The 23,348-nt window shown below is 35.6% G+C and overlaps 1 protein-coding gene across 1 annotated transcript; it reads right to left on the bottom strand.

Annotated features, from left to right (window-relative positions):
- Positions 1-11,283: 11,283 nt before the first annotated feature.
- slc22a16 (solute carrier family 22 member 16) lies at positions 11,284-21,989 on the bottom strand. Its single transcript, XM_058613100.1, has 8 exons — positions 20,213-21,989; positions 18,444-18,920; positions 17,548-17,665; positions 15,810-16,371; positions 14,945-15,072; positions 14,039-14,148; positions 13,355-13,454; positions 11,284-13,239 (listed from the first exon to the last, which is right to left on the bottom strand). Exons 1-8 carry the CDS (start codon positions 20,254-20,256, stop codon positions 13,078-13,080), a joined length of 1,701 nt encoding a protein of 566 aa, XP_058469083.1. The 5' UTR covers positions 20,257-21,989; the 3' UTR covers positions 11,284-13,077.
- Positions 21,990-23,348: the final 1,359 nt, after the last annotated feature.

Below are 23,348 nucleotides of genomic sequence, written 5' to 3'. Positions count from 1 at the left end.
CATTAGCCCACACTCCACACACTGGGCTTTTGGCACTGCCTCTTTTCCTCCATTTACGAAACCGTATTTAATGAAGTTGAGATTGTATTTCCAAAAAAACTTTGTCTTTTGGGTGGGGGGTGGGTCGGCAGCATGTTCGTCTTCATTTTTTCTACAAAAAACTTCTCCATTTTTGCTGCAGCGAGCGAAGAAGACAGTCTTCTTCTCTGTGTATTAGTGCTTGTTAAACAACTGAGTGATGCATTACCGCTACCCCGTGGTCAAAAGCTGCATTGTAACTGAGCGTCTCATGCATAACATATCTCTAGTGTCTTCACTTGATAATCTACGCAGTCCCACGGCCCTTCCACAGGTGCAAAACTGAACGTTTTTTGGGGCCCTTTGGGGTGCACTGGCAGCCCAACTTTGGGCTATGTTTTGCCCTATGTTTAAGAATCATTGTACTAAACTATGACTTTTTTTTGTAAAAATTTTGGACGACACACTAAACTATGACTTTTTGTAAAAATTTTGGACGACACACTATACTATGACTTTTTTGAGTGATTTTGGACAACATACTATACTATGACTTTTTTGTCATATTTTGGACGACATACTATGCTATGACTTTTTTTTGGTGATTTTGGACGACATACTATTCTATGACTTTTTTGTCATATTTTGGACGACATACTATACTATGACTTTTTTGTCATATTTTGGACGACATACTATACTATGACTTTTTATGGTGATTTTGGACGACATACTATACTATGACTTTATGGTGATTTTGGACGACATACTATACTATGACTTTTTATGGTGATTTTGGACGACATACTATACTATGACTTTTTATGCTGATTTTGGACGACATACTATACTATGACTTTTTATGCTGATTTTGGACGACATACTATATACTATGACTTTTTTGAGTGATTTTGGACGACATACTATACTATGACTTTTTTGAGTGATTTTGGACGACATACTATACTATGACTTTTTTGAGTGATTTTGGACGACATACTATACTATGACTTTTTATGCTGATTTTGGACGACATACTATACTATGACTTTTTTGAGTGATTTTCGATGACATACTTTACAATGACTTTTTTGTCATATTTTGGACGACATACTTTTTTGGTGATTTTGGAAGACATTCCTTACTATGACTGTTTTGAGTGATTTTGGACGACATACTATACTATGACTTTTTTGAGTGATTTCGGACGACATACTATACTATGACTTTTTTGAGTGATTTCGGACGACATACTATACTATGACTTTTTTGAGTGATTTCGGACGACATACTATACTATGACTTTTTTGAGTGATTTTCGATGACATACTATACTATGACTTTTTTTGGTGATTTTGGACGACATACTATACTATGACTTTTTTGAGTGATTTCGGACGACATACTATACTATGACTTTTTTGTCATATTTTGGACGACATACTATACTATGACTTTTTTGGTGATTTTGGACTACATACTATACTGGGACTTTTTTGAGAGATTTTCGACGACATACTATACTATGACTTTTTTGTCATATTTCGGACGACATACTATACGATGACTTTTTTTGGTGATTTTGGACGACATACTATACTATGACTTTTTTGGGGGGATTTTGGACTACATACTTTACTATGACTTTTTTGAGTGATTTTCGACGACATACTATGCTATGACTTTTTTGTCATATTTTGGACGACATACTATACGATGACTTTTTTTGGTGATTTTGGACAACATACTATACTATGACTTTTTTGTCATATTTTGGACGACATACTATACTATGACTTTTATGAGTGATTTTGGACGACATACTATACTATGACTTTTTTTGGTGATTTTGGACGACATACTATACTATGACTTTTTTGAGTGATTTTGGATGACATACTATACTATGACTTTTTTGAGTGATTTTCGATGACATACTTTACTATGACTTTTTTGTCATATTTTGGACGACATACGTTTTTGGTGATTTTGGAAGACATTCCTTACTATGACTTTTTTGAGTGATTTTGGACGACATATTATACTATGACTTTTTTGAGTGATTTTCGATGACTTACTATACTATGACTTTTTTGAGTGATTTTGGACGACATACTATACTATGACTTTTTTGAGCGATTTCGGACGACATACTATACTATGACTTTTTTGTCATATTTTGGACGACATACTATACTATGACTTTTTTTGGTGATTTTGGACGACATACTATACTATGACTTTTTTGAGTGATTTCGGGAGGACATACTATACTATGACTTTTTTGTCATATTTTGGACAACATACTATACTATGACTTTTATGAGTGATTTTGGACGACATACTATACTATGACTTTTTTTGGTGATTTTGGACGACAAACTATACTATGACTTTTTGAGTGATTTCGGACGACATGCTATACTATGACTTTTTTGAGTGATTTCGGACGACATACTATACTATGACTTTTTTGAGTGATTTCGGACGACATACTATACTATGACTTTTTTGAGTGATTTTCGATGACATACTATACTATGACTTTTTTTGGTGATTTTGGACGACATACTATACTATGACTTTTTTGAGTGATTTTGGACAACATACTATACTATGACTTTTTTGTCATATTTTGGACGACATACTATACTGTGACTTTTTTGAGAGATTTTCGACGACATACTATACTATGACTTTTTTGTCATATTTCGGACGACATACTATACGATGACTTTTTTTGGTGATTTTGGACGACATACTATACTATGACTTTTTTTGGGTGATTTTGGACTACATACTTTACTATGACTTTTTTGAGTGATTTTTGACGACATACTATGCTATGACTTTTTTGTCATATTTTGGACGACATACTATACGATGACTTTTTTTGGTGATTTTGGACAACATACTATACTATGACTTTTTTGTCATATTTTGGACAACATACTATACTATGACTTTTATGAGTGATTTTGGACGACATACTATACTATGACTTTTTTTGGTGATTTTGGACGACATACTATACTATGACTTTTTTGAGTGATTTTGGATGACATACTATACTATGACTTTTTTGAGTGATTTTCGATGACATACTTTACTATGACTTTTTTGTCATATTTTGGACGACATACGTTTTTGGTGATTTTGGAAGACATTCCTTACTATGACTTTTTTGAGTGATTTTGGACGACATATTATACTATGACTTTTTTGAGTGATTTTCGATGACTTACTATACTATGACTTTTTTGAGTGATTTTGGACGACATACTATACTATGACTTTTTTGAGTGATTTCGGACGACATACTATACTATGACTTTTTTGTCATATTTTGGACGACATACTATACTATGACTTTTTTTGGTGATTTTGGACGACATACTTTACTATGACTTTTTTGAGTGATTTCGGACGACATACTATACTATGACTTTTTTGTCATATTTTGGACAACATACTATACTATGACTTTTATGAGTGATTTTGGACGACATACTATACTATGACTTTTTTTGGTGATTTTGGACGACAAACTATACTATGACTTTTTGAGTGATTTTCCACGACAAACTATACTATGACTTTTTGAGTGATTTTCGACGACATACTATACTATGAGTTCTTTTGGTGATTTTGGACGACATACTATACTATGACTTTTTTTGGTGATTTTGGACGACATACTATCCTATGACTTTTTTTGGTGATTTTGGACGACATACTATACTATGACTTTTTTGAGTGATTTTGGACGACATACTATACTATGACTTTTTTGTCATATTTTGGACGACATACTATACAATGACTTTTTTGTCATATTTTGGACGACATACTATACTATGACTTTTTTGTCATATTTTGGACGACATACTATACTATGACTTTTTTTGGTGATTTTGGACGACATACTATACTATGACCTTTTTGAGTGATTTTGGACGACATACTATACTATGACTTTTTTGAGTGATTTTGGACGACATACTATACTATGACTTTTTTTGAGTGATTTTGGACGACATACTATACTATGACTTTTTTGAGTGATTTTGGACGACATACTATCTATGAATTTTCTGAGTGATTTTGGACGACATACTCTACTATGACTTTTTTGTCATATTTTGGACGACATACTATACAATGACTTTTTTGTCATATTTTGGACGACATACTATACTATGACTTTTTTGTCATATTTTGGACGACATACTATACTATGACTTTTTGTGGTGATTTTGGACGACATACTATACTATGACTTTTTTGTCATGTTTTGGACGACATACTATACTATGACTTTTTTGTCATATTTTGGACGACATACTATACTATGACTTTTTTGGTGATTTTGGACGACATACTATACTTTTGGACGACATACTATACTATGACTTTTTTTGTCATATTTTGGACGACATACTATACTATGACTTTTTTGGTGATTTTGAAAGACATACTATACTATGACTTTTTTGAGTGATTTTGGACGACATACTATACTATGACTTTTTTGTCATATTTTGGACGACATACTATACTATGACTTTTTTGTCATATTTTGGACGACATACTATACTATGACTTTTTTGAGTGATTTTGGACGACATACTATACTATGACTTTTTTGTCATATTTTGGACGACATACTATATACAATGACTTTTTTGTCATATTTTGGACGACATACTATACTATGACTTTTTTGTCATATTTTGGACGACATACTATACTATGACTTTTTTGAGTGATTTTGGACGACATACTATACTATGACTTTTTTGAGTGATTTTGGACGACATACTATACTATGACTTTTTTGAGTGATTTTGAACGACATACTATACTATGACCTTTTTGAGTGATTTTGGACGACATACTATACTATGACTTTTTTTGGTGATTTTGGACGACATACTATACAATGACTTTTTTGTCATATTTTGGACGACATACTCTACAATTACTTTTTTGTCATATTTTGGACGACATACTATACGATGACTTTTTTGTCATATTTTGGACGACATACTCTACAATGACTTTTTTGTCATATTTTGGACGACATACTATACTATGACTTTTTTTGGTGATTTTGGACGACATACTATACTATGACTTTTTTGTCACATTTTGGACGACATACTATACTATGACTTTTTTTGAGTGATTTTGGACGACATACTATACTATGACTTTTTTGAGTGATTTTGGACGACATACTATACTATGACTTTTTTAGAGTGATTTTGGACGACATACTATACTATGACTTTTTTGAGTGATTTTGGACGACATACTATCTATGAATTTTCTGAGTGATTTTGGACGACATACTATACTATGACTTTTTTTGGTGATTTTGGACGACATACTATACAATGACTTTTTTGTCATATTTTGGACGACATACTATACTATGAGTTCTTTTGGTGATTTTGGACGACATACTATACTATGACTTTTTTTGGTGATTTTGGACGACATACTATACTATGACTTTTTTGAGTGATTTTGGACGACATACTATACTATGACTTTTTTGTCATATTTTGGACGACATACTATACAATGACTTTTTTGTCATATTTTGGACGACATACTATACTATGACTTTTTTGTCATATTTTGGACGACATACTATACTATGACTTTTTTGTCATATTTTGGACGACATACTATACAATGACTTTTTTGTCATATTTTGGACGACATACTATACTATGAGTTCTTTTGGTGATTTTGGACGACATACTATACTATGACTTTTTTTGGTGATTTTGGACGACATACTATACTATGACTTTTTTGAGTGAATTTGGACGACATACTATACTATGACTTTTTTGTCATATTTTGGACGACATACTATCCAATGACTTTTTTGTCATATTTTGGACGACATACTATACTATGACTTTTTTGTCATATTTTGGACGACATACTATACTATGACTTTTTTTGGTGATTTTGGACGACATACTATACTATGACTTTTTTTGGTGATTTTGGACGACATACTATACTATGACTTTTTTGAGTGATTTCGGACGACATACTATACTATGACTTTTTTGTCATATTTTGGACAACATACTATACTATGACTTTTATGAGTGATTTTGGACGACATACTATACTATGACTTTTTTTGGTGATTTTGGACGACAAACTATACTATGACCTTTTGAGTGATTTCGGACGACATGCTATACTATGACTTTTTTGAGTGATTTCGGACGACATACTATACTATGACTTTTTTGAGTGATTTCGGACGACATACTATACTATGACTTTTTTGAGTGATTTTCGATGACATACTATACTATGACTTTTTTTGGTGATTTTGGGCGACATACTATACTATGACTTTTTTGAGTGATTTTGGACAACATACTATACTATGACTTTTTTGTCATATTTTGGACGACATACTATACTGTGACTTTTTTGAGAGATTTTCAACGACATACTATACTATGACTTTTTTGTCATATTTCGGACGACATACTATACGATGACTTTTTTGAGTGATTTTCGACGACATACTATGCTATGACTTTTTTGTCATATTTTGGACGACATACTATACGATGACTTTTTTTGGTGATTTTGGACAACATACTATACTATGACTTTTTTGTCATATTTTGGACGACATACTATACTATGACTTTTATGAGTGATTTTGGACGACATACTATACTATGACTTTTTTTGGTGATTTTGGACGACATACTATACTATGACTTTTTTGAGTGATTTTGGATGACATACTATACTATGACTTTTTTGAGTGATTTTCGATGACATACTTTACTATGACTTTTTTGTCATATTTTGGACGACATACGTTTTTGGTGATTTTGGAAGACATTCCTTACTATGACTTTTTTGAGTGATTTTGGACGACATATTATACTATGACTTTTTTGAGTGATTTTCGATGACTTACTATACTATGACTTTTTTGAGTGATTTTGGACGACATACTATACTATGACTTTTTTGAGTGATTTCGGACGACATACTATACTATGACTTTTTTTGGTGATTTTGGACGACATACTTTACTATGACTTTTTTGAGTGATTTCGGACGACATACTATACTATGACTTTTTTGTCATATTTTGGACAACATACTATACTATGACTTTTATGAGTGATTTTGGACGACATACTATACTATGACTTTTTTTGGTGATTTTGGACGACAAACTATACTATGACTTTTTGAGTGATTTTCCACGACAAACTATACTATGACTTTTTGAGTGATTTTCGACGACATACTATACTATGAGTTCTTTTGGTGATTTTGGACGACATACTATACTATGACTTTTTTTGGTGATTTTGGACGACATACTATCCTATGACTTTTTTTGGTGATTTTGGACGACATACTATACTATGACTTTTTTGAGTGATTTTGGACGACATACTATACTATGACTTTTTTGTCATATTTTGGACGACATACTATACAATGACTTTTTTGTCATATTTTGGACGACATACTATACTATGACTTTTTTGTCATATTTTGGACGACATACTATACTATGACTTTTTTTGGTGATTTTGGACGACATACTATACTATGACCTTTTTGAGTGATTTTGGACGACATACTATACTATGACTTTTTTGAGTGATTTTGGACGACATACTATACTATGACTTTTTTTGAGTGATTTTGGACGACATACTATACTATGACTTTTTTGAGTGATTTTGGACGACATACTATCTATGAATTTTCTGAGTGATTTTGGACGACATACTCTACTATGACTTTTTTGTCATATTTTGGACGACATACTATACAATGACTTTTTTGTCATATTTTGGACGACATACTATACTATGACTTTTTTGTCATATTTTGGACGACATACTATACTATGACTTTTTGTGGTGATTTTGGACGACATACTATACTATGACTTTTTTGTCATGTTTTGGACGACATACTATACTATGACTTTTTTGTCATATTTTGGACGACATACTATACTATGACTTTTTTGGTGATTTTGGACGACATACTATACTTTTGGACGACATACTATACTATGACTTTTTTTGTCATATTTTGGACGACATACTATACTATGACTTTTTTGAGTGATTTTGGACGACATACTATACTATGACTTTTTTGGTGATTTTGGACGACAAACTATACTATGACTTTTTTGTCATTTTTTGGACGACATACTATACAATGACTTTTTTGTCATATTTTGGACGACATACTATACTATGACTTTTTTGTCATATTTTGGACGACATACTATACTATGACTTTTTTTGGTGATTTTGGACGACATACTATACTATGACCTTTTTGACTGATTTTGGACGACATACTATACTATGACTTTTTTTGAGTGATTTTGGACGACATACTATACAATGACTTTTTTGTCATATTTTGGACGACATACTATACTATGACTTTTTTGGTGATTTTGGACGACATACTATACTATGACTTTTTTGAGTGATTTTGGACGACATACTATACTATGACTTTTTTTGAGTGATTTTGGACGACATACTATACTATGACTTTTTTGAGTAATTTTGGACGACATACTATCTATGAATTTTCTGAGTGATTTTGGACGACATACTCTACTATGACTTTTTTGTCATATTTTGGACGACATACTATACAATGACTTTTTTGTCATATTTTGGACGACATACTATACTATGACTTTTTTGGTGATTTTGGACGACATACTATACTATGACTTTTTTGAGTGATTTTGGACGACATACTATACTATGACTTTTTTTGAGTGATTTTGGACGACATACTATACTATGACTTTTTTGAGTAATTTTGGACGACATACTATCTATGAATTTTCTGAGTGATTTTGGACGACATACTCTACTATGACTTTTTTGTCATATTTTGGACGACATACTATACAATGACTTTTTTGTCATATTTTGGACGACATACTATACTATGACTTTATTGTCATATTTTGGACGACATACTATACTATGACTTTTTTGTCATATTTTGGACGACATACTATACTATGACTTTTTGTGGTGATTTTGGACGACATACTATACTATGACTTTTTTGTCATGTTTTGGACGACATACTATACTATGACTTTTTTGTCACATTTTGGACGACATACTATACTATGACTTTTTTTGGTGATTTTGGACGACATACTATACTATGACTTTTGCGAGTAATTTCGGACAACATACTATACCATGACTTTTTTTGGTGATTTTGGACGACATACTATCTATGAATTTTCTGAGTGATTTTGGACGACATACTATACTATGACTTTTTTTGGTGATTTTGGACGTCATACTCTACAATGACTTTTTTTGGTGATTTTGGACGACATACTATACTATGACCTTTTTGAGAGATTTTGGACGACATACTATACTATAACTTTTTTGTCATATTTGGGACGACATACTATACAATGACCTTTTTGTCATATTTTGGACGACATACTATACTAAGACTTTTTTTGGTGATTTTGGACGACATACTATACTATGACTTTTGCGAGTAATTTCGGGCAACATACTATACCATGACTTTTTTGTCATATTTTGGACGACATACTATACTATGACTTTTTTGAGTGATTTTGGACGACATACTATACTATGACTTTTTTGTCATATTTTGGACGACATACTATACTATGACTTTTTTGTCATATTTTGGACGACATACTATACTATGACTTTTTTGAGTGATTTTGGACGACATACTATACTATGACTTTTTTGAGTGATTTTGGACGACATACTATACTATGACCTTTTTGAGTGATTTTGAACGACTTACTAAACAATGACTTTTTTAGTGATTTTGGACAACATACTATACTATGACTTTCTTTGTTGATTTTGGACGACATACTATACTATGACTTTTTTGAGTGATTTTGGACGACATACTATACTATGACTTTCTTTGGTGATTTTGGACGACATACTATACTATGACTTTTTTGAGTGATTTTGGACGACATACTATACTATGACTTTTATGAGTGATTTTGGACGACATACTATACTATGACCTTGTTAAGTGATTTTGGATGACATACTATACTATGACTTTTTTGAGTGATTTTGGACGACATACTATACTATGACTTTTTTGTCACATTTGGACGACATACTATACTATGACTTTTTTGAGTGATTTTGGACGACATACTATACTATGACTTTTTTGTCATATTTTGGACGACATACTATACTACGACTTTTAGTGGTGATTTTGGACGACATACTATACTATGACTTTTTTGAGTGATTTTGGACCACATACTATACTATGACTTTTTTTGGTGATTTTGGACGACATACTATACTATGACTTTTTTGTCACATTTTGGACGACATACTATACTATGACTTTTTTTGAGTGATTTTGGACGACATACTATACTATGACTTTTTTGTCATATTTTGGACGACATACTATACTATGACTTTTTTAAGTGATTTTGGACGACATACTATACTATGACTTTTTTTTGGTGATTTTGGACGACATACTATACTATGACTTTTTTAAGTGATTTTGGACGACATACTATACTATGACTTTTTTTGGTGATGTTGGACGACATACTATACTATGACTTTTTTGTCACATTTGGACGACATACCATACTATGACTTTTTTGAGTGATTTTGGACGACATACTATACTATGACTTTTTTGTCACATTTGGACGACATACTAGACTATGACTTTTTTGAGTGATTTTGGACGACATACTATACTATGACTTTTTTGAGTGATTTTAGACGACATACTATACTAGGACTTGTTTGTCATATTTTGGACGACATACTATACTAAGACTTTTTTTGGTGATTTTGGACGACATACTATACTATGACTTTTGCGAGTAATTTCGGACAACATACTATACCATGACTTTTTTGTCATATTTTGGACGACATACTATACTATGACTTTTTTGAGTGATTTTGGACGACATACTATACTATGACTTTTTTGTCATATTTTGGACGACATACTATACTATGACTTTTTTGAGTGATTTAGGACGACATACTATACTATTACTTTTTGTCACATTTTGGACGACATGCTATACTATGACATTTTGAGTGATTTTGGACAGCATACAGGAAGTGCAGGAAGTGTGGAAGAACAGACACACACACACAGAGCCACTAAAAACAATACTTCAATCCCACTCTGTGGGGTGACTAAAAAGGACTGCTTTATGCTCACTGATGAGGGATTTCCAATCAAAAATTCACCTTATTTGGCACAGTTCATATAAGCAATGCTTTCCTCTTTTTTCCGTTCATGCATTGACAGAGCATTAACACAGAGAGTTTGTTCATGTGGTGGCTGGTATCGCGGCAGTCAGATATCCTCTCCTTCTGCAAATAGGAAACTTGTTGTATCGTGGTCTGTTCCCAGACCTGCTCTGCAGAAAGAGACCATAGTTTGAAGGAGCCACAAGCTCAGTGTTTCATTTATTTTTCCATGATGAAATACAAAAAAAAACAATACTAACTTAACAAATTCACACACAAAAAATAAAGAGTTGATTGTAAAACTGTTCACAACTGGGCACAGAACCCGAAGCTTTGATGGAAACTAATTAACTCTTGTGAATTTTGTTCTCCTTAAATGAAAACATGCTTGTTGTGTTCTTCACTATCCCTAAGCAAGTGGATACAACTCCATACTGTTTTGGTTCAAACCTGTCTTTGGTCCAAACATATCGGAGAGAATACACTGAGTGTTTAACATATGGTAAAACAACTTAAGACACCTTTCCTTCAATATGCCCAGCATCTCAATTTCATATAGAACACTAACTTGCATACATTAATGATGGATAATGACGTTAAAAGTTCAGCAATGGCATCTTAAAAGATGGAATTGAGAATAATATCAAAACAAAAATGTAAAGCTAACATGTTCTTCTTAATTATACTTTCACAGTGATATCCAAGTCGATGCCCTGAGATAAACATTCAAACAAACAATAAAACACGTATTTGATAACAGAATAATACATGCAATTATTTTCTTTTTATAATAATGTTATATACAGGATGTTTTATAAAGTAAGTGTGAAACAACCAAGCTACAACCAAGCAGAAATTATTATTACAAGTCTTATTTTTCTACCTTATTTTATAGGAAAATAATTGAAACAGTCAGATTATTTGACAGGTTTTAAACAAAACAGAGTGTTAGGGCCAAACTGAAGAGAAAAAAAGTAATTGAATCTTTCGAGAATAAAGTCATAATGTTATGAGAATAAAGTTGTAATATTAAAAAAAGTCATAATATTGCGATTAAAAACCGAAAAAAAATTACGAGAATAAAGATGTAATGGTCACAGCACCCCCCGCGACCCTCTGGCGGAGGATAAAGCGGTAGATGATGACTGACTGATGACTGACTGAAGATGTAATGAAATTCAGTCATAAAATGCTCCACATTCCTCATCTTGACGCAGTTTGCAGCTGATCATCTGAGATTGCGCTTGAATAATAACTATGACTTTATTCTCATAATATTACGACTTTATTCTCTAAAGATTTAAAAAAAAAGTTTGGCTCTAATACTCCGTCGGGTTCGTTTTCAACCTGTCTGAACATCCAACTGTTCATTTTTGACCTTTGCGGCTGTTGCCATGGCAATGTTGCAATCACTTTTATCATAATTAATAGACAACGTGGGCTAAACTAGAAAAATAAGACTGACGTTATGAACTGAAACGACCCTTAAAAATCCTTTATGTTTCCACATAAGTTATATACATTCTGTATACAGAATGTTATTGTGCACTGTGTTTGCATTGCACCTGTGACTGGTGGTTGCATAACTGATATTTGTATTCTGATGAAAGCTCCCTCTTTTTTTTTTCTCCATTTGTCTCCCAACAATCCAGTAAATCAAAGGTGTTTTCTGAGGAAGTGCCTCTTCGTCTCTCTCTGTCCGTCAGTGCACAGCTCAGGCTTTGGATTCCTGCGGTTTCATTTCCAGATCGTCCTTCTTATTTTGACGTCCCAGAGCTTCAGCCTCCTCCAAGGTAGTTGTCAAAGGTATGCCCAGGGTCTCAGGCAAGAACAGAGTCAGCACTCCAATTATAAATGCCAGGATTCCCACGATGAGCTTAAGAGGCGTCAACAAGACAGATGTAATTATTTAACCCTTGTAGACACAACCCAACAGCCAAGGTGAAAACAGGACATTTTAATAAAAAAAAAAAAAGAGAGGTCACATGTACCTGAGGTAGGTGGATCCACACATCTGACAGGTACACACAGAAGGGGGCGACCACACTGCCAACGCGGCACATCATACTGCCACTGCCCACTGCCAGAGACCTGGAGGGTGATCATGCGTAAAGGTCAGCAATACTGGAGAGGACAGTATTGTTAGGGTACAGACAAAACCATCAACCGCCATCAAAATAAAGGAAAATCCTGTACGGCCTCATGGTCGCAAGATGCAGGAAGTAATATTATCCATTATTTATGGTTTTAAATAACAAGAAAATGAGTGCAACATCAAAATGTCAACGTAACAGCAGTGGAAAAAAAATGAAATTACACTCTCGTCTGACTTGGTATGATATTAAATCTCCAACCAACAGGTCTGTATTTATATGTCACTTTTCCAGTCTTGACTACCACTCAAAGTGCTACATTTCTACCCTTCAATCCCATTCAAACACACACACACACTGATAAAGCTCCTTTTCTCTACCACACATATCATCTCCTATCATACCCGTTCATCTGTTGCCGGCACAGCTGCCACGGCCATTTTTAGGGTTGAATATTTAGCCAAGCGACACACTGGGGTGTAGACTGCCGCAATCGGCGATTGAAGCCTGACCTTCCCGACTGGAAAACGACCCAATCATGTGTCCAGATGTTTCACGTTCCAGACGGCTGTTTGTTCTCACCTGATAATTGTCGGATAAAGCTCACAGGTGTACAAATAGATGAGACCAAAGGCAATGGCGATGGCAAACTTTCCCGTCATGCTAAGAATGATGGCCAGTATGTAGATGTCCTGTGGAGGGAAGATAATTGAGCTTGAGTTAATACTTTATTCTTTTAAATCATATTGTTATCCATGTTCTGTGCCAATTTAAAATACAATAGATCAGAAAATTATATCTTAAAAGTGCTCAGAGAATAGTAGTTAATATTTTAATGGTATCACCCTATCTTGTTTTAACATCTATAACACAGTATAAATACTAATGTATATCGTAATTCTCAGTATACACCAGAAATATTGCAATTCGATGCTTGTACCAAAGTTGTTCAAACCTACACGAGAGATCACGTGTTAATAGATGTGAAGGGTGACGTGTTTCATTTCCAGTCTTTAAAGTAAGCTGCACAAAACGTTGCGTTCATAGTAACATTAGAGACGGTGGCATGTTTACACGGGTAAGACGTATTTGTCCACGCAGTTTACCGAAGGAAGTGACACGCACTCTGGAATGTGCAAGTGTTTTTAAATTGTGCAGAGTTTTCCATGTCCCAGATATTTACCGACGCGCTCCGAAAGTCAATCGTCATATTTACTTGGACTCTGAACTCCTGTGATTTAACTCACGGGTCAAAAGACACACAGAAAGCGAGGGAGAGGGAGAGAGAGAGCGCCAGATGCCCTCTCTATGTATCATATATCAGAGCAGTAACAGTGGTCAAATTACCTCGCTTTTTTATAGAATAGAAACGATCTTAAATGGTACAACAAAAATGGACATGTATAAAATATTGTAGCTGACTCTATCGACACCTTCACTGTGTTTCTTTCACACGCACAAAAAAACACACACGCTCTGCGTACGTACAGGGGGCACCACGATGATGAGAATACAAGCGACTCCGGCCAAGAGCAGAGACGGAGCACAGGTCTTCTTCCGTCCAATCCGGTCCATTGCAAAACAGCCAACCAGATACGAGGGAAGCTCCACAGCACCTGAAACCAACCAATCACAGACACACTGACGCAGCGATATTCAATCTCAGGGACGTAAATAACCAACATAACTCAACTTCCTAAATGTGCTCTAGTGTTAAATAAGAGTAAATAAGTGGGGTTTTACTGGGTGGTGAATGAAGCATATGATATTTACAAGCATGTTGCAGCTGAATGACCCTCACCTCACCTTTCCCATCCAATTGTTGGAGAACCTATGAAGGCTTCAGTTATTATCAAATCTCATCTATCTATTGTCGGCTATTAAAACATTGTGGTCCAAAATGGTGGCCTCAGAAAAGCTGACCGGGCTCCTGATGATAAATATAAAAAAGCTCATTCAACAATTCAAATTCATACAATCAACACGATTGTACGCTTAAACAAATGATGTGTATTTATTTTTTCTTTAAATAAGTATTTTTTCTGTTAAGTACGACCTTTTAAGTTTACCATGGAAAGGCTTCAGTTTGTTTGATAAAAAATGAATACAGTACAATACATTTTTTTATTGCTAAAATAAGGTGAAAGTTGAAAGTTGTTGGCAAACACAGAGCGGTTGTTGCGGTTTACTGCAACAAATAACACAGAGAAAAAACTTTCAACCTCTTTGGTTATAGCGAAGGGGAAATATTTGCCAATTTTTTTATTTTGCGTCCAAATATCGTGTCCTCTTGTTGTTCTGAGCTTAAGTGATAGATTATGATCAGCCCAGAGTGTGACTATTTTCTTCTTACCAGCAAGAAAGAGGTTAAGGTATTGGTTTCCTCCAAGGTTGACGGAACCCAAAGAGAAAACATAGTAGCCCAAGCTGCCAATGAACCAGATGGCCCACACCGTGCAGGTACGACTCGCCATCCTCCAGCTTCCAAACAGATCCAGGATGGACAGCTTCTGTTCTTTCTGCACTTGCTGCGGCTCTGACTCCTGCTCCAGCAAAGCTCTGCCATTCTCTCGCTCCTCTGGCCGCAGGAGCTCCTCTGCCTTCAACCTGCACTCAAGGCCGTTGAAGCGGGCTATCGCATCCAGCAGGGTCTGAGTTTCCTTGTAACGTCCCTTGGCCATCAGATAAAAGGGCGTCTCGGGGAACTTCCAGCAGCAGAGCAGGAAGGGTGAGGTACAGATGGAGAGGATGATCTGGTAGATCCACCAGACTCGCACCAGGTAACCAGTCAGAGCCACCACCATGATCCCGACTGCAAAGGCTGCGTGCACGTGCATTGAGGTCCATGTGCGCACCTTGATGCCAGTGAATTCGGTAACGTAAACAAACACCACCACGAGGTAACCACTGGACACCTGCCGACAGCAAAGAGGGAAGAAAGGATGACGTTTACAGAAAGATAAACTCTTGTTTATGAAATGTGTGTATATATTATATGTACAGCTTAAAGGATAAACACATTCAATATTGTTTACTTTGCCATTTCTCCTTTAAAAGAGAAATCTTTTAACCATAAGGTAATGAATATAGCGGTAATCAGACTTTATGACCCCTCTCATAAGACAGAATTTGCTCTGCCTGTGCAGCATGAGCCTTCACCATTTGAGTCTGACTGTGACAAACAACAGCTGTAGCTGAGGAGGACTGGGGGGGGCATAGAAGATGTAGAGGAGTGAAACACAGGGTAGACTGTAGAGGCTCTGTGTGCACGAATCTTACTGCCACGTGGCTTATAATAACCATAATGTCTCTCATACTTTGACCTTTTAAATGTTATTCTTGTGCATATCTTGCAACTCTGTAAATAAAATAACACAAACAAACATAAAGGTGCAGTCAAGGCCCAATTCAACCCCAAATTCACATCTACACAGCAATCACTATTTACCCTTCACATTATATGCATCTCCCTGCATTTCTAATATATAAATTCCGATAGCTAAATGCCATTTCTTTCTAAAAGCTATTACATTATAATAGCAGCAATTCTGCCTATTTTCTATTAAATACCTCACACAGTCTAATATAAAATGTGTCAAAAGTACACAAGAGAAGAGAAAATCCACTATATATAGTTACAAAGTCATGTTCTTTTTTTAGTCAGCTGGAAAAAACATTTTGCATTGGTTTAAATGTTTGCTTGACTGCACTATGAATAACTGTGTGTGTGTTTGTGTGTGTGTGTGTGTGGGGGGGGGGGTGTAATATATTCACAAACAACATGAGCAAATACCTGAGAAATTGTTTTGCACGAAATAGCATACTTGTTTATAAGAAGATGGTGGAAAATCAGCAACTTATTTTCTCCGTGTTTATCCAGAGAACATGGGTTCCTTTTCTTTCTTTTTCACGTATATGGATCAATTAAAAAAAAAAAAAAAAAAAAAAAGCCATTGCTCAATGAATTGCATTCTCTTTAAAACCGCAGTGTCATGTGATCTGGTTGGCCATTCAGGGCATTCAAGAATAGAGACACACAAAAAATGCACAACCATACATGGTACAAAAGTGCACCTGGATGTCAACCTCACCATGGCGAGGAGGAAGCGGAGCACCACAAAAAAATAGTAGTTTCCAGAGAACGCTACAGCGACCCCGATCCCAAACTGACAGAGGCTGGTGAACATCAGAATCTTCACACGACCAATTCTGGAGGAGAGAGACACATACAGGTGAAGAGAGAGGTGGAAAACCAGGATGAAAGAGAAAGAGAGCATTCATATGTCATTTTTTGATAAAGTACTAGAGCTACATTTGATGATAATTTTCTTTATCAATCACTATTTTTTTTATATTAACTGATTAATTCCTTCATCAACAAAACATCAGAACATTGCAAAATGTTTTGTTTAGCTAACAAAACATTGTTTTTTTAGCTAAACCAAGAATGAGCTGTGAATTCTGGAAAATGTGGTTGGTCCAAAACTGACGTCAGTTGCCACTGACAAACAACTTGGACGATGTGAGCCAAAGGGACCATGACAGTGTCAATGGCCTCCACAGTGAAGGCATTCAGCCACTGACCATGAATAAAACATCATAAAACATTAATAAGGTGCAATTACACACCCAAAATACATGGCCCTCTGTGATTTATCATACTATTTTAACTGTGATTCAGACTAAAAGATGGCTGTGTAGATACAACTTGTCATCTTTGAATCCCATCCTCCACACCGGCCACACACGATCCCTGCCACTCAAATGAGCCCTTTCCCTCAATCTTACACAACCACTAAGGAAGTGAGAAAACAGAGAAAACATGTTCAGTGTCAAGCCAGAAGTGCAAACATGTCTCCTGAAGCAAATACAGACTCTTTTAAATAAAAAGAAAACGTACTTAAATGGTGAACGTGTGTGTGATGTAGTTTAACTTCCTCTGCATGAACTCTAACTCTGCAGGAAGTCCTACCTCCTCCTCACTTACCTGTCAGCAATGTCCCCAAACACCAGCGCTCCGATCAGCACCCCCAGCATGAACGTGGGCTGACACAGCTTGGCCAGCCACTCTTTCTCACACACCAAGTCCCAGTCTGTCACAATGCTCTGTTGAATTTCAGAGTGGTCATAAACAAAGTTTCCATCGCAGGCCTTCACTGTCTTGTTGCCGTCAAAGAAGTAAGTGAAGTCAGTCGAGTTGATGCGCAGGGCGCAGTGGCAGCGGCTGAGCTCCCACTGCTCTCCTTCAGCCGTCCTCACCACCATTGGCCCGGACCCCGATTTGAAGACTGGCAGCAGGTCTTCCAGACTAGATCCAGTCAGGTTACCGTACAGTACATCAGTGATGTTGCCAGGCACACTGCACACAAAGTTTGGAGTGTCCACCAGGAAAACAGAAGCCAGGTAATGGATGCCACAGGATATGGACTGGAAGACTGCCGCAAAATACAGGCATGCCTGAAATCTGGAAAATAAACCAAAGTAAGTTAATAGAAGAGCTAACACAATACGTAGCAGTCATGTTTCTCACCTCATCAGTTTTAAATGATCAATATTATATTTATTACACCTATGTTATATATTATTACATGTCATATTATATCTTGGACAAGTTGCACTGTACAATGTGAAATGATCTCAACCATTTATGTTTAAAATACATACTTAAATGTAAATAAATGCAACTTTTAAGTGTTCGGTCAGTGGCATGGATCTCTCCATCTCACAATAAGTCGATTAATCATTAATTCATCATCAATTTTGATAACCGATTCTGTTCAGCTTCTTAAATGTGAATATGTTCTGGTTTCTTTGCTCCATATAACAAAGAAATCATCATCAACATTTTCTGCAGCAGTTGCAGCCCATAAAACTATTCCAAGCCTTTCCAAGTATCGCACAACACTTCACCCAGTCCGGAGCCAAAACTCCACAGAGATAGTAAGGACTTCCAGGATGCTTCTTCTTAGATTTCCACTTGTTGCTGTGGAGTGTTGCAATCATAGACTGTGTCAGAGCACGGATTCCTGACCCGAGAGTCAAAGCAGGAAAAAAAGGCTTCCCAAATGTTACCTACAAGTTAGTTTAAAATCACTCCATAAAGTTTTGTAACTTTGTATGACTTGTAAGTAGAGCTGAGACTATTAATCATAGCTAGATTCAGCATCGACTATTGGTTATCATGTATCAAGAATTAAAACAAGTTTTCTGATTTTTCAGCTTCTTAAATGTGAATATTTTCTGTTATCTTTATTGCTCCATATAACAAAGAATCATTTTGGTTTCAGGAAAAAAACAACACATTTGAGAACATGGTTTGGTAAACACTGATCAATATTATCCAGCATTTTATGGACCAAACGATTACTTGATTAATTGAGGAAAAATTATCGACAGATTAATCGATTATGGATGTAATTAAGTTAGCTGCAGCCCTACTTGTAAAGTGGGACATTTGCAAAGCAAGCCAAAAATAGTTATAACTTTCAGCAGAGGGGCAATGTGCAGGAATAAAAAAACAGCTATTGGTTATTATTTTACAAAGAAAAAAAGACCCAGTAAACAGTTGTGGGGGAATGTAAATGGGTCGAAACCATGTTGAAACATGGATTAAAACTAATTTCACATGTTGAGGGTTTGTGATTCAAAACACCAACTGGCTAATGATAAAGGAACAAAATCACCAACTTGTCTGCAAAACAGAGAAAAGTTGTCATACTTCACAACTCTAGAGAGGAGTAAAAGAGTTGTCCATACCTTTTAAAATGCCCGAGCTCGTCGAATACTCTCTCAACGGTCATTTTCAGTCCGGGTTAAGTGCAGCTGAGCTCCTGGTGTGTGTGTGTGTGAGTGTGTGTGAGTGTCTCTCTCTCACTCTCTCCAGCTGCCAGTGTAACTCGGATAAGTGCTGAGGGAAAATAAAGTGTGGCTTCACGGAGCAGCAGCATGACGGCGGGAGGCACCTTCAGCCAATAGCACTAAATAACACCCATGATGTTTACCAGTGTTGTAATGTAACGAAGCACAAATACTTTGTTACTGTACTTAAGGAGAATTTTCAAATATCTGTAGTTTACTTAGTTACTTCTGAGAACTTTTACTTTTATTCCACTACATTTCCTAAATAAAATGTGTACTTTTACACGGTAAACAACGAGCCGCTGGTGTGTTTTAAGTCCACTTGGAGCTGAAATCTGCGGCTAACAGGTGAGCGGCTAACAGATGTGTACTTTTACTCTGATACATTTCCCTTAACCATCTTCATTACACGTTACTACAAAATAAAAGTTGAGTTGGCGACAAATGCCTGTTTGTTGTCACTAGTTTTTAGTGGCACCAGCCATTTACTTTTACACCTAATACTTAAGTACATTTTATATCAGAACATTACTTTTGAAACTTAAGTACAATAAATGTCAGGTATTTTAAGACTTTTACTCAAGTAATATTCTAAAAGGTGACTTTAACTTCTACCAAAGTCATTTTCTGGTAAGATACTTTCACCGTCACTGACCCTAGACACCATGTCTACGGGCATGAACTTGACCCAACAGTGAGTCGAATTTAGCCGCCACGAAACAGGAAGTGTACAAAGCTTCATACGTGAGATCAGGGAACATCAGCAAATTCCACGAAACTTGGTAGAAACATGTTTCAGCTCAACTCAAAAGCAAGTCAGCCATTTTAAATGTTGTGTCCATCTTGGCAATTTGCTTTTCGTAAATAAACGAACATTAATTGTTCTGCTCCAAACGTCATATATGACACGACACAAGAACACGTCTACAAACATGAACTTGACCCAACGGTGAGTCAGCCGGTGTTTTGCCAGGAAAATTTGCTGTACATTCAAAAATCTGTACAAAAATTTCATACGTGAGATAAGAGAACATAATTACATGAAAACTGAGTCAAGAGCATAGCGCCACCTATTGGCTGGACGGTGGCTACAGGGGCCCGCACAATAATTATATTATCATCACCATCACTTGTCTTAGTCTTTTTGTTATCATTGTTGTTTGATTATGTTATTTTATACATCATTTGCATTTAGTTGTTTTATTTTTTTTGATTTGCATCACTGTTTTGTACCTCCGACACATCAAATTGCATCACTACATTGATTATATTTTTCTTACACAATGTTTTCAAATGAAGTGGTTCTTGAGAGGAAACTAGATTAAACACATTATGTCCCCTAATCACTGCCTGCAGGGCTTCAGGGGACCAGTTTGAAGGAAGGGCTGTTTAAATAGACTGGCCCTGCATGCTCTTTAACTGCGAGTGTAACACTAGCCTGACATGGCAGAGTCGTATTTCTTTTGAGGTATTTGTGTCAAAGTTGTTATGTGGTGACTACAGGGAAATTAATTCACAGAGAGTGTTAATGTGTGGGGTTCAAGGAGGTAGGAGGTCCACGCTATACAAAAAATGTGGGCCAGTTTGTAGATTTCAATTGTACATCTGTGTTACTGTGTATTTATAAACAAATAGACTTTCTGCACATGCACAAGCCAATCCAACTTTATGTATAAAGCACTTTAAAAACAACAGCTGAAACAAAGTGCTATACATCAGAGATCAATAAAGTATAGAACAATATTATCTAAAAGACCTAAAAAAACAACAACAACAAAGCAGTCACTTAAACATATACTGAAAAATGCTGTACAGACATACACACTATAGCTGTTCCTACATTCCCTGAATCGCAGAGCTGCTGCTGCTGCAAATCTGTATGACGTTTACATTGTAAACCACGTATCACTATGTTTAGGTTGTAAACTTTACAACCTAAACATAGTGGTAACAATCTGCTAAGCTCACAATCACCACAAGGTCAGTTGGTAAACTAGTAACATGCTCTGTAGCCATTTAAAATATTGGGCTGAGTTTTTCATTGTAAATCAGACCTGTTATAATCCAGACAACACTGCATGAACTGTATAAAGCAAAGAGTCAGATTCATTTTGAATCCATGCAAGTGTGCATGAGAAGTCCAGCGCCTCTTTTTCTAATAGGATCTCTGATTAATAATTGATTATATATATATGTATGCTGTGGATGTATTGACTCACTGCACCTTGCCTTGGCCGGATTCAGCAGGAAAAGTAAAAAAAAAAACTTTGTCAGAGTTTGCTTTTGTGATGACGTTGACACGACATCTGCGCCACTTAAATAACCAAACACAAAGAAAAAAATGAATTAAAACTAATTCATGACAATGTATAAACACTATAACCTTGTCATTTCCAAATTATTATGATCTGGATGACTGAGAACCTTCACAGAAATACATTAAGACTATTTATTTTTGATGATTATACTTTTATAGTTTAAATACTATAAGTTATTTATTGTACAGTATAGGCTAAACTAGTAATGCAGTGACCTATTTTCTCACAAAGCATGTGTTTGAATAGCTGTATTGCTGATAAAAAAATTAAAAAAACTCCTCCCACTGACCCGTCAGTCTTTTTGTGTGTGAGGGAGCTGATAAAAGCTTTTTGCGTTCGATCATTAAGGATGAAATGTGGCAGCTGAGAAGCTGCATGTGTCCATTATTTGTTAAATGACCTCTGTCACCTCACCGCATCGACAGTGGACAAAGGTTTAACTGTAGATAATGCTTGGTTTGAGTGGCCCCAGTCAAAAGCAAACAAGTTGTAACCTTTGCCTGCTCCTGTCACAACTGGCTCTTTCCCACAGAGCAAAATGTTCGATAGAGGTACTGAAGTTTCAGGGATTTAAAAAAAACAAAAAAACTTAAGTTTCCTAAAGAGACTTTGCCCAGGTCAGTCGGGTTTCAACCGCTGGTATGGGACACTTACATGCAGCTGACTTTACCTTAATTCAAATCTCAGAATTTCACATCACATCTTTTTATATCCTG

This window comes from Solea solea, chromosome 17, assembly GCF_958295425.1.
Source record: "Solea solea chromosome 17, fSolSol10.1, whole genome shotgun sequence".
Taxonomy (NCBI): Eukaryota; Metazoa; Chordata; class Actinopteri; order Pleuronectiformes; family Soleidae; genus Solea; species Solea solea.
Note: the sequence above shows the minus strand (reverse complement) of the source record. Positions and strands in the feature narration are given on the sequence as shown.

Coding starts and splice junctions, on each gene's coding strand:
- slc22a16 (XM_058613100.1), bottom strand. CDS start 20,256: ATGACCGTTGAGAGAGTATTCGACGAGCTCGGGCATTTTAAAAG. Junction 18,921..20,212: donor GAGCTCGGGCATTTTAAAAG/GTATGGACAACT, acceptor TTTATTTTCCAG/ATTTCAGGCATGCCTGTATT. Junction 14,149..14,944: donor TCATCATCGTGGTGCCCCCT/GTACGTACGCAG, acceptor TTCCCTCCACAG/GACATCTACATACTGGCCAT.